This window comes from Bubalus bubalis, chromosome 3 (assembly GCF_019923935.1).
Source record: "Bubalus bubalis isolate 160015118507 breed Murrah chromosome 3, NDDB_SH_1, whole genome shotgun sequence".
Lineage (NCBI taxonomy): Eukaryota > Metazoa > Chordata > Mammalia > Artiodactyla > Bovidae > Bubalus > Bubalus bubalis.
In genome coordinates this window covers 23,342,766-23,355,821 of record NC_059159.1, presented here as the reverse complement: position 1 = coordinate 23,355,821, position 13,056 = coordinate 23,342,766, and the positions used below count along the sequence as shown (strand labels likewise).

General features: G+C 50.4%; 1 protein-coding gene across 1 annotated transcript; it reads left to right on the top strand.

The window, feature by feature from the left end:
• Window positions 1–2,303: 2,303 nt before the first annotated feature.
• Window positions 2,304–11,810, top strand: LOC102392902 (transcription factor CP2-like protein 1). Its single transcript, XM_044938427.2, has 11 exons — window positions 2,304–2,458; window positions 3,227–3,432; window positions 3,522–3,595; window positions 4,322–4,385; window positions 4,538–4,644; window positions 7,064–7,216; window positions 7,472–7,582; window positions 8,030–8,128; window positions 9,150–9,240; window positions 10,768–10,819; window positions 11,628–11,810. Exons 1-9 carry the CDS (start codon window positions 2,304–2,306, stop codon window positions 9,162–9,164), a joined length of 984 nt encoding a protein of 327 aa, XP_044794362.2. The 3' UTR covers window positions 9,165–9,240; window positions 10,768–10,819; window positions 11,628–11,810.
• Window positions 11,811–13,056: the final 1,246 nt, after the last annotated feature.

Here is a 13,056-nt window from a genome sequence, read left to right as displayed (position 1 = left end):
ATTATATATAAAAAAAAGGAGGCGGTAACTTTGAAACATGAACCGAGTACCTTTCCAACGTGAGACTTCCTGATGGTGAGAAGAACTCTCAGGAATATAAGACTGGGGACTCAAAGACAGGTCTGTGCATCCTCAGACTCTAGGGGCTGCTGTTCAGTATGATGCCTTGTAGAGTTGTGCACCTAGAAGCCTCAGAAACAGTTTGTTGGGAAAAGAAATCACCCTACTACTCCTGGCCTATAATCGTAGCCCAGCTGGTAAAGAATCCACCTGCAATGCAGGAGACCCCACTTCGATCCCTGGGTCAGGAAGAGTCCCTGCCTGGAGAAGGGAACAGCTATCCACTCCAGTATTCTGGCCTGGAGAATGCCATGGACAGAGGAGCCAAGCAGTCTACAGTCCCTGGGGTCTCAAAGAGACACGACTGAGCAACTTTCACTTACTACTACTAGGTAGGTTCAGTGAATGGATGAGGGACACTCCTCTCAGCCCCTCTTCCTCTGAGGGAGCAGTAGGCTTTACACTCTAACTCTCCAGGTTAGAATGTTGCCTGGGATAAAAGACAAAACAAAACAATACATTTTGGTTAGAGGAGAAGGACAGTGAATTATTCCTTAGCAATTTTTACAGAAAAAAAAAGTTACTTCCTTGGCTTAGGGTAAGGAATAACCCCAAGGGTATTATTAGGATTGAGTTATGCCATGCCTAGACAATGATAGAGCTGTTTGGATGTGAAAAAAAATCCACCTTAAAAAAATATATCATGCTTTGGGACTTCTCTGCCGGTCCAGCTAAGGCTTCCATTACAGGGCGCAGGGGTTCGGTCACTCGAGGGGGAATTAAGATACTGCATGCCTGTGGTGCAGTCGCCCTCCCCAGACCAGCTCCTGGTGGTGTCCTCTGAGGGGTCCACACCAGTCTCCGCCTTTCTACTTCCATCCTCCATAACAAACCACCTCCCACCACCTACTCATTCCTTCACCCCACTGCCATGTCCTCATCCTGCTCCACCCAGACCAGGGCCACGCCCTGCCTCCTCACCCTTCCTAGCCCCTTCCTCTGGCCTTCTTGGTATCTTGCTCTGTCCAGCCTTGGAGGGTCCCATGGTGGGGATCTTCTGGCCTTGAATCCAGCTTTGGGCAATGGGTGAGTCTTGAAGTCTTAGGGGTCTTAATGGGGATCTTGGGGACTCAAAGTTTCTTTGGCCCCCATTGGCAGGAATGTTCCCATCCCCTTTTCTCCTTTGGTCTGGCTTCATAGGAGAAGAATGTAGGTACAGGACTGGGGTGCCAGGTACCTGGAGGAACCCAGCCCATTGTGTGTGTGTGGGGCAGGGGGAGTGGGGGGTGGCGGGGAGGGCAGCATACTCTTTGGTTTTCCTTCTCCCTTCCTCTGAGGAGGGGTTGCCAGAATCACAAAGCCTTGATAGTCAGGGTCACAGGAGGTCAGGCCACATCTTTGGAGCCCTGTGTCTGCTCTCTGAAACGCCCTTATCTGTTTACACCAAACACAGTAGTGGGAGGTGGGGGCAGCGGGCCGGGGCTGACTGTGTACAGTGACAGCGGGAGCTGAGCCCGAGGAAGGGGGCCGTCCACAAACACAGCCTGCCCCACGCCCCAGGGCAGAGCGCCCAGCTGGACCCCCTCCCCTTCTACCTCCCTGGGGAGGGGGCACTCCCAGGCCCACCCCCCCTTACGGGTGTGCTCTCCTTCCCATCACCACCCCGAGCTGTCTCCACAGCAAGCTGGACTAAATTCTGTAAACTCCAGTCCCCTAGCCAGACAGCCCCCCGTGACAGGACAGGTGCTGGGCCATCACTGCCCCTGTATGGGGGGAGGCTGGGGGGAGGCCAGGGGGAGCAAAGGCCCTTTGTAGGTCCACGTGACGCTGTGTGTCTGTTTGTCCTGTCTCCTGGAGTGGTCAGGCTCCTAGCCCCCATAGAGTCCTGTGAGGGGTCCAGGCAGTTGGTCTCCAGGAATCAACTTGGCTTATGTATCTGGAGCTAATCTCTTAGCTCCAGGTTGCCCCTCATGGTTCCTGGGCCTCTTGGGGTACGGTGAAGGTGGGGTTAGTGGCTATTCATCCCTGTGACTGGTTTTGCTGCAAAACTGTCTCCCTTTGAGTTAACGATTGGTGGGGAGCCCTAGGGACATCATTTCTCCATTCCCCCCCTGGGCAGCTTGGGCTGCCTAACAGGTCCTGAGTTTCCTGGAGCCCTGGTTGCTCAGCCAATAAGGGGCCGAAGCCTTGCCCCACCCTTCTGTGTGTCCCTGCCTGTGTATAAAGCCTGGGGCCCCAGGTGGATGGCCCAGGGGGTCCAGCCCAACCCAGTGCTGAGCTCTCTGCGACACAGCTGGTCCTGCTCGCTCTCCAAGATGCTGTTTTGGCACAACCAGCTGGAGCACCTGTGGCTGAGCCCCAGGGAGCTGTACCATGGGCCTCCAAGCAGCTTGCTCAGGTAAGGGCCAGAACCCCTCCCTCCAGCCCCCGAGGAAGGCCCTGATCTGATTTGTGATGGACACGGTAGGGCCATCTGTTTCAAGCTGAAGATTATGGGCTTCCTGCTCTTGGGGGGTGGTTGGTCAGGGCGTGCATGCTCAGTCATATCCAACTCTTTGCGAACCCACTGGGAAATGATCAAATGTATCTGGAATTTAGTGGGTCCCAGGACATCTCAAAGCACCCTAACCACCCACCCACTCAGGACACATGTTGGGCAGTCACTGGCCATCAGGCAAGCCTTGAGGTTGCAAATTGCCACTTCCTTCTCCAGGGGATCTTCCTGACCCAGGGATGGAACCCGGGTCTCCCGCATTGGAGGCAGACACTTCAACCTCTGAGCCACCAGGGAAGCCCAATTTGGTGTGTGTGTGTTAGTCGCTTAGTCGTGTCTGACTCTTTGCAACCCCATGGACTGTAGCCCACCAGGCTCCTCTGTCCATGGAATTCTCCAGGCCAAGAATACTGGAGTGGGTTGCCATTTCCTTCTCCAAATTGATGGCAGATGTTTGCAAATATTGTAGTGTTGGGGATTTGCACCTTAAGGGATGTCTGCTGGAGGCCAGAGCAGCTGAATGGGGACCCCTTAGGCCCTGGCTGCTGCAGGGGTACCTGCTTCAGCAAACTGTAGGCTCCCTGGAGGGCGAATCTGGCAGAAAGAGTCAAAGCCTCTTGGAGGAGGGGGTGGACAGGGCAGAAGCCAGCCGTGCCTTCCTCTCCCTGGCAGCGAGGCCTTGCCCTTACCTTACCTGAAGCAGGAAGAGCTGGCCAACATCCCCCGAGCGGAGCAGCCCTGCCCCGCGTTCCAGTACGTGCTCTGCGCAGCCACGTCCACAGCCATGCCACCGGCTGTGAAGCAGCATGAGGAGACCCTCACCTACCTGAACCAGGGTGCACTGGGCCTGGGGATGGAGAGGGGCGAGCGGGGTGCTAGTGGGAGGCTGGACCCGGGGTGGGCTGCGGGTGGCAGGCAGCCTCTCTGCCCCTGAGAGGGGTGCCCACTTCCCCTCAATTTCTCCTAGGCCAGTCCTATGAGGTACGGATGCTCTGCAACCCCAAACTGGTCAATGCCACCCAGGAGCCCCGGCTGCTGAAGGCAAGGGCCTCCACTCCCAGAGCTGGCAGAGGCTGGCTATGACTCTCCCTCTGGCAGGCAGCCAGTGTCACCACAGTGATGTCATTCTCAAGTAGAACCCGCTCACGTCCACCTTTTCATTTGACCTTCACAACAGCTCAGTGGTGGTGGGAATTGTTGAGGAAACAGGCACAGTGAGGTGAAGTATTATTTTCTCAAGGACACAGAGCCAGTAAGTAGCAGAACCAGGATTTAGAAATACATTTACATAGCATTATTCACACACATGATTCCATCTCTCAGGAAAAAAAAAAAAAGTTTTTATTTAGCTCCCGTTCTTTGCCAGAAACTGTTCTATGCACTAGAGATTCAGGGGTAAAAAGACAGATGTGGCTTCTTTCCTCGGGGACTTGCATTCTACTGAGACAAACATGTCATTGAACAATTTAGATACGATTACAAGTTGATTTACAAATCGCAAACTGCTAAGTGCTGCGAAGAAAGAGTGACTGAGTGCAAAGGGATTAACTCTGCCATTTTACAGATGAGGAAACTGAAGCTCTAGGTTACTTCCTCAGTTTCACTGCTTGTTGAGTGGCAGGTGGCCTCTGGACACAGATCTAGTTATTCTAAGTCCTTTTGCCCCCTGCGGGTGGGAGGGAAGGTAAGGGAGAGGCTGGCAAGGTTGGCCTGTCCCAGAGGTGGGAGCTGGTTCCCAAATGCCGCGGCACCCTCCTATGCCCACAGAGCGTGGTGCGTGTGGTTTTCCACGACCGGCGCCTGCAGTACACTGAGCAGCAACAGCTGGACGGCTGGAGGTGGAGCCGGCCGGGGACCGTATCCTGGACATAGGTGACTGGGGAGGGACCAGGGCCCTTCAGGGCTGCTGTCTGGCTTAGAGGCCCCTGTGGATGGGGGGGTGGTGCTGAGCCCTGCTCCCTGCCTGCCAATCTGTGCCTGCAGATATCCCTCTGTCTGTGGGGGTGCTGGAACCCCAAGTGCTGTCCTCACAACTGAACACCGTGGAGTTTTATTGGGACCCGACCAAGAGGACCTCTCTCTTCCTGCAGGTGAGTCTGAGGCTGGGACAGGAAGGAGGCTGGAGGTCAGATGGGGGTGGCAGCAGCCTATATGGAAAAGAAAGGTGAGCTTGGGTGGAGGTCAGAGGAGGTAATAAGAATGAATCACTTCCAGAAAGCACCATGAGGAACAAAGGTGGACACATGTTGATTGAATGTCACCATAGGGAAGGACTTGTTAAACATTAAGGTGATGGAAGAAATGACAAGACACAGGACAGAATTTAGCTTCATAGAAAGTAATGGTCTGCAAAGTGTAGGCAAGATTAAAAGGAGACATCACATGGGGAAAACAGTTGCCACATGTAACATATATGATGTTATATTTTAAATATATAAAAAATTCTCATACATTAAAAAGAAAAAGTAGATGAAAGCTCAATAGAAAAATGGGCAAAGGATATAAGCAATTTATAAAGAAAGATACAAATTGCTAATACATGTAGACAGTTCAAACTCACAAAATGTTAATAATGCTAATTAAAACTACATGTATATATGTACACACACACACGGCTTCCTTGGTGGTTCAGTGGTAAAGAATCCGCCTGCCAATGCAGGAGCTATGCCTTCAATCCCTGGGTCAGGAAGATCCCCTGGAGAAGAAAATGGCAATCCACTCCAGTATTCTAGCCTGGGAAATCCCATGGACAAAGGAATGGTGGGTTACAGTCCATGTGTTGCAAAGAGTCAGACACGACTTGGCGATTAAACAACTATATATATATATATATGTATATACATATATATGTATATATACACATATACACACTGGCAAAGACTCTTTAAAAACTATTATTGGTAAGCTTTAGAGAAACAGACAACCTCATATCCAGAGAATGCAAATTGATGCATCCATTTTTTAGGCACGTGGGCAAATTTTATTAAATTTAATATTCATACTCATTTTCCCAGTAGTTCTACCTCAAGAAATGCAGTGCTGAATAAGTACACAAACTTACCTTTAGCAGCTATTCATGCCCCTGCCACTTTTTATATTAAAAGATATTAATCAAAATGTCCATCAGATCAGGGTGGACTTTGAAATAGGTGTTTAGTAGCTTATAATGGAAATTGTGTAGCCATTAAAATGATGTCTCGGAAATATTTCATGACAAGAGAAACGGCTTTCCCATACGTAAAGGCAGAATGTAGACTTGTGTTTAATGTTTGATTTCTATTTTGCAAAAATAAAAGTGTGTGCGTAGATAAAAGTTGTGTTTTTTTCTGCACAGAGAAAAGATAGAAAGAAATAATACTTGAATGTTAACAGTACTCTCTCTGAGTGGTGGGGTGATGGAGATGCCTGTATCCTTTGTACTTTTTCAGTGCTGTACTGCACTTAGTTGCTCAGTCCTGACTCTTTGTGACCTGATGGACTGTGTAGCCTGCCAGGCAAGAATACTGGAGTGGGTTGCCATGCCCTCCTCCAGGGAATCTTCCCAACCCAGGGATTGAACCCAGGTCTTCCACATTGCAGGCAGATTCTTTACCATCCGAGCCACCAGGGAAGCCCAAGAATACAGGTGTGGGTAGCCTATCCCTTCTACAGGGGATCTTCCCGACTCAGGGATTGAACTGGGGTCTCCTGCATTGCAGGCGGATTCTTTACCAGCTGAGCTGCCACGGAAGCCCCCTTGCATCTTCTATGTTGAATAGATTTCCTTTTATAATAAAAAGTATTGTCAAAATTCACATATAAGTCCCTTTTTTGAATGTCCTCTGTACTCTAAGCACCTGGACGAGGAGCCAGGTGGATATGGCACAATTTCAGTTCCACTACTTCTTGGCATGGACCTTGCCCGGGTAATGTAATCTCTACGAGCCTCAGCTTCCCTACCTGTAAAGTTAGATTCTTTAACTGTTCTTCACAAGATTGCAGGAAGGCAATCACAACCACTGTAGTGGTTGTGCAGGTCAGGAAGGCTTCCTAGAGTAGACCGCTAGGTTTAGCAAATAAAATACAGGACACTCAATTTAGATAAATTTTGAACTGATAACTTTACCCTGGAATGGAATGTATGGGCTCAAGTGTGAGCAGAGAGAGCTTTCCCAGTAGAGGACTCTAGGGACAGCTATGCAGGTGTATTGGGGTGATAAGTAGGCCAGATGAGTGGGTCAGTGGGTTCATTGATGAGAGGAAGAGCAGCCAGGTAGAAAGGCTTGACTTGTCTCTTTAAGGTGCTTGAATGCCACGGTCAGGGACTTTGCTTCTCGTCTCATAGTCTTAAGGAGACACTGAGGGATTTTGAACCAGGGAAAGAACCTAATAAGGTAAGCCTTAAGAATAGACACTGGTTGGGGATGGAAAGTTACTGTGGCTGACGGGTGGCAGACAGGTAGCAGGTTTCAGGTGAGATCCCTTGAATATGGGCAGGACCTAGATAGTCACCCTTCTTTTCCACCTCAGGTTCACTGCATCAGCACTGAGTTCACTCTTTGGAAAAAAGGTGGGGAGAAAGGCGTCCCCTTCCGCCTCCAGATCGACACTTTCAAGCCCAGTGACAAGGAGCTTCCGCTGGAGCACCTGCATTCAGCTGGCTGCCTCGTCAAGGTGTTTAAGGTGTGGGCAGCATGGGGCCCTTTCCCCTCCTTCCCTCCCTCCCTCTCAGGGCTGTCATCCTGCCTTGCTGGCTGTGTGGATCTGACTTGGCTTTGGGGTGGACCCTCACTCAGCCTGCAGACCCTGGACCTGGGACTGTTTCCTTCTCTGTACACAGACGGATGGGGCTTGGTCTCTTTCTCAGAGCCCTTCCTGTCATGAGAAGTGGGCAGGTAAGGAGGGGAATGCTGACGTTTTCTTGTCATCCTCCTGCAGCCCAAAGGAGCTGACCGGAAACTGAAAACTGACCAGGAGAAGATTGAGAAACAGCCCGTGCATGAGAGAAACAAGTATCAGACAGCCTGTGAGAGCACCATCTTCATGGAGGTATGTGTGCTGGGCAGTGGGCTGGCTGGGGGGGTGGGTGGGAAACATCCTCATTGTACTTGTGGGGAAACTGAGGCCTCAGGTATTGTGGCTGATGCATGATCATCAGCACCCCCACATACACACCAGTGAGTCCCCGTTTCCTGCGAGGACGGTTCCCAGGAGCGGACGCTCACAGGCTGCCTTTCCTGTGCCCTGCAGCCGCGACTACCCGACTTCTGCTCCCTCTTCCTGGAGCATCTCCCTTGCTGCTGTAGCTCCTCCAGAGGCCTTCTCCGACTCCCCCAGCCAGGCCTGAGGCTAGTTTAACTCTCTTCATTGTGTGGAAATCTGATCTACCTGTGAGGGGCTCCTGGGGCAGGGACCAAGTTTGGCCTAAGGCCTGCCAACAGTCACCACCGCACTCCTGAATGTCCAGGCTAACCTTGCTGTTTGTTTGCCCCACAGTGTTCACCGTGGCCAGAGCCCGTTTCAGGGGCCCACCGGCCTCTGAGCCCTTTTGCTCTGACCTCTCCCCCACTCCTGCAAGCTCCTGTCCCCGGAGAGGTGAGGCAGGATAAACACCTCCTATCAGCCCCTGGGGTGAGAGTGAAGAGAGAAGCCCTCAACTCAGGAGGCCGGCGAGGGGCAGGCCCAGGGGTGCCACTGAGGGAGCTTCTGGGGAACAATTGGGTGACACCAGGATAGGCCTAGGGAAGCGGGGGTAGGAGACTGGCCACCCTGCTCCTCTGAGCCAGACTCGCTGCCCCCCCATAGGCTCTGCTCCTCACTATCATTCGCCTTGGACACCTTGAGGGGCAGCCTAGCTCTTGTGTCTTCCCCCCAACCCCAACTCTTCCAAAGCCTTCTCAGCAGTTCCTTCTTTCTCCGTAATAGGGTGGCCCTGCCCCCTGGTGGACTGATGTGGTATGGCCACAGATCGCAAAATGGTTGCCTGATGGCATTGGGCACGTCCCTCGGGCAGGATGAGCCTCCCTTCTCAGACTTGGGACCCCCAAGGGCAGGGACGTTTCCCCTCCACCTTGTTCTCAGTCCATGGGTCCATGGTGTCACTTGGACCACTCTTTATGCCTCAGGGTCTGAACCCTGGCGCCTCCATTCTAGACACAGCTGATGAGGTTGCTCATCAGCACCGGTTCTCCAGCTGCTGCCGGTTGCTGGCCAGTTTCACTGGTGAGGCTGGGATCTGGTCCACAGGTAGGGACCAGACCTGGAGGGGACTGAGGGCACTCAGGCAGGAAGCCTGTCTGTCCTGGCTTCCTCTGTGTCCTTCAACTAACTTTTATTTAGAACTAATTGTTGACACAGCATAATGCTTGCTAGGCTCTCTTCTTGTGGATTATCTCATACAATTTATACATTACCCCTGAGGACAGGGCTCAGAGAGGCTAAACAACTTGCCCAAGGGCACATATCTAGCCAGTGGCAGAGGTGGGATTTGAATCCAAGTCTGACTCCCACGTCTGGATATACTAGGGCTATTTGTAGGCTAATAGTGGACTGTATCCCTTGCCACCCTTGGTCCCTGACCTCTCCTCCCCTAATCTAGCCCTGTCTGATTTTGCAGGCACTGATCTACTGAAGCTTACTCCCCAGGACCTTATTCAGATCTGTGGAGCTGCTGACAGGATCCGCCTTTTCAATACTCTCAGAGCCAGGTGCTGGGCATTGCCAACCAGGGTTCCCTTTTCACTGTAGTGTGTGCGTGCTAAGTCACTTCAGTCACCTCTGACACTTTGCAACCCTATGAACTGTAGCCTGCCAGGCTTCTCTGTCCATGGGATTCTCCAGGCAAGAATATTGGAGTTGGTTGCCACACCCTTCTCCAGGGGATCTTCCCCAACCCAGGGATGGAACTTACCTGTCTCCTGCATTGGCAGGCAGGTTCTTTACCACTAGTGCCACCTGGGAAGCCCTGCCAGTGTAGTGGCACTTACCAACTCAGCTGCAGGCCTGTTTCATAGAATGTTTAAGTGGAAGGCACCTGAAAAACGACTTAACCCCACGTCTTTTTACAAAGTTAGAAACTCAGGAGGACAGTAAGAGATCTGAGGACAGCAACCTGCTGCCTGAGGCCAGAGCAAGGCTAGCAGAGTTGGGCTTAAGTCAGGCTGCTGTGACTTCTTTCTGTGCCCATCCCGTGTGCATCACTGTTTCTGGGGGTAAAGGTGATTTTTCTCCTCTCCCCACAGGGTCCAGTGTTCACTAAATCTTGGTGACCCCCCCTCCCTAGACAACTGGGAGGAGGTGGGGTTCTCCCAAAGGGGCTAAAACTGGGACCTGTTAGTTCAGGTATGAATGTAGACTTTTCTCTTGGCCCAGACCAATCTGACAATGGTTGACCTTATATGTTGCTCAGGAGAACGGTAGGCAAGATGATGAGGTTTCTAAGAACCCTGACTCAGGTGAGATTCTGGGGTCTTGAGAAAACAAAAGAAGAAAGCCAGGCGTAGCTGCATGAAACCTCTTCTGGTCTGGGACCCAGCATGCCCTTGGCATTCTCATCTTCTGTGATTTGACTAGTCTTCTCCTTCCAGTATGTTTCCCTGGGTTTATTCCTCCATGCTCTACACTCCGATTCCACCAATTCCATCCAAATTTGTCATTCTGTTAGTACAAGGGATTAGAACACTATAATCTTGTTACTGCATTTGGGCTTCAGTCATTCATACGGCATCCCATCGCTTCTTTAAACTGGAGGTTCCTCTCAATTTGAGGCCTTGCCAGAGGTAAGGAATGGGAGGTGAAAATGGAAGTGAATTTATAAACTTTTTTCCTTTACTCCTTCTCCCCATCTGGGCACCTCCCAATGAGCTGTTACTTTGCCCTCTGGGCAGTGGCACCCCCCACTGACTCCTGCCCCTGTGCTGCCCACATCCCCAGGCTTTTATCAAGAGATCTCCCTGGATGAACTCAGTGCTGTAGAGCTCCTGGGGAAACTGGCTGAACTCCTGGCCCTCCCAGCCAATCAGGTCCATCGTCTTTTCCGTCAGGGCCCTGGGGGCATCCTCATTCTCCTCAGTGACCAGGTCAAGTAGGCAGTGGTTCCCTGCACGGTCCCATGAGGTTGGAAGAAGGCCTGGAATACTCTTTCAACCTCAGGCCCAGTCTCGCTGTCTCTGCCCTAGCTTATTCTGTTTGGCTCTAAGAACAGAATTGTCTTAGTGACCCCTTCTCCCTTGCAGGTGGTTCAGAATCTTAAGGATGAATCATACTCTGTGGCTGTGGCGAAGAAAGGTAGGGATTTTAGAGGGAGAGGTTGTGTGCCTGGCAGGCCCTAGAAAGGTTAAAATTGTCTTATACTATCTCTTAAAAGAGACTGAAAGTTTCCTTGAAGGTGTGTTGTGGGTACTGTGCCCCAACCAACTGGTGAACATCTGCTCCATGCTAGCTCTGCGTCAAAAGAACAGTCATATAGCTGAGAACAGCTACTCATTGCTCAGTAAAAAGTAACAATATTCTCATGAGGGGAAAATGCCCTGGTTTGAGGGAGTTATTAGGAGGAGAGGGAAAGCCCCTGCTCTCCCCACCACACTGCCTCAACCCCACCAACAGTCATACAGGTCACAATGGCAGGTGCTTGCTGGACATCACCTGGAGCAGAGCACTTTTGATCAGCAGGCTGGTGGTCCTGGTTATTCACCGTCTGTCCTCTCTCCCTCCTCTCTGCTCCTGTACCCAGGGACGTCCTAAAGAGCTGGACTCAGGGGCCCTGGAAGAACATTTGATGTGGCAGATGTGCCACAGGCTGCTTTGATGTTTGGTAACAGCACAGTAGGTTGGGGGTCTGTCTCATCCCACTAGAGCCCCTTCTTTTTTTTAACTGCTTTCAGTGCAGAATCCAGATGGCTACTACCTGGTTCTGACCTAGGCCCAGAGGTGCCCTGCTCAAGAGGAGGAGACTGGTGCCAGTCTCCTTGGGGTCCTGTGTTCACCAGAAGCCTTTTTAAAATCTTCAGATGCTTCACCAGGGTTCAGGTGAAGAGCCAAACCATCATGGGTCCTACAAGCTGGCCCCAGGCTCATGTTTCTTTCTGCTCAGCAGCAAGTCGCTGGAACCCCTGAGACAAGCTGAGCTGAGCTGGCCAAGCCTGTGAGGCAAACACCCTGGCAATATGGATAAGCAACTCTTGCCCGAAGCTGCTCAACTACAGCTATTCTTGAACAGTGAGGTTATATGGCTTAATTTTTTTTAATGTAGTTGAATTAAAATCTTAATTTTGTGTTTCATTTTTAGGTTTATAATCTACCTGAAACTTAATTTTCTGTGTACTTTTTTTCCATGAGGAAAACCAACTTTATAGGTACTTTTTAGTAAGTGATATTAGACCATGTTTTATTCCATTCCTTTCTTTTTCCTCCCAATCCCCTTCCCTTAAAACTTTCTGATGGAAAATTTTAAACATACTGAAAAGAAAAACCCATGTGTGCATGGTGTGGAAGACAGACCCAAATGCCTTTATTAATCATTTACCCCATTTGTCATTTACTGATCATCTCTGGTGAGTCCTAAACCTGCTGACCTCTGGCCAGGGAGGGTAGGCAGGAGGAAGACTTTAAACACTGGATTAACAGGATTAAAGGACAGGAAGGGAGAATCTGCATATTGAAGTTCAAAGACCTAGAACTTGCCTCCCTCAAAGGCCAAGGCTGCCTCAGTAAGGACAAGGAAACAGGCAGGCATCTGCTTGTACCCCTGGAAGGGAGCGTGGGACCCCGTCGGCCCCAGATGACCAATCCAGACTAGGCCTTTACCTCATGCAACATGAGTGGATTTCAAGTGAGGCTCATGATTCCACAGGGCTCCCCAGGGGTCTTTCAGGGCAGGGTAGATACCCTGAGATCTAAATCGAGGTTGCTGATCCGGCTCCACTTCTCGTCCCTATCTCCACTGAAGGACAGGGGCACCACTGCATTTAGCTTTTGTTTATCTTTCAAGCTAGGAGCCTCCAGCAGACTAGATACTGAAATGAAGCGAGTAAAAGCAGGTAACGTGTTTACTGTATGCCACTATTATTGCTTTTAATCTTCACAACTCGAACAGGTACTGTTGTCCCCACTTTACCAACAAAGAACTGAGATAGAGGGGTTAACTGAGATAGAGGGGTTACATGGAATTTATTTGATTAACCATTACACTACTCCCTCACTCCTTTTTAGTCTAAGGGCAATTCTCTGCACAGATAAGGGACTCAGATTGAACTGTTACTATCAAATTAATTAAGACAAAGGTTTTTTAGAAACTCTGATTTATGTCTTCCATTTTTCTTAGAGACAAGTGGAGTGCAGGGTATTAAGGCTGTTGAAAAGGCTATTGAAAAGATACTAAATACTTAAAAAAATTAATGAAGAGTACTAATTAAAGGATAGTAAAAAAATAAAGATGCCAAAAAGATTGAGCCTCAGGGGCCTTTACACACCAGGGGTTCAAGGACATTAACAATCTTAGCTACAAGTCAGGCTATTTCCGCAGC

Excerpts from the sequence above, each read along its gene's own strand:
- LOC102392902 (XM_044938427.2), top strand. The coding sequence starts at position 2,304 with ATGGCCCAGGGGGTCCAGCCCAACCCAGTGCTGAGCTCTCTGCGACAC. Across the intron at positions 3,596-4,321 it reads AGGAGCCCCGGCTGCTGAAG|AGCGTGGTGCGTGTGGTTTT; the intron begins GCAAGGGCCTCC and ends CTATGCCCACAG. Across the intron at positions 7,217-7,471 it reads GCCTCGTCAAGGTGTTTAAG|CCCAAAGGAGCTGACCGGAA; the intron begins GTGTGGGCAGCA and ends ATCCTCCTGCAG.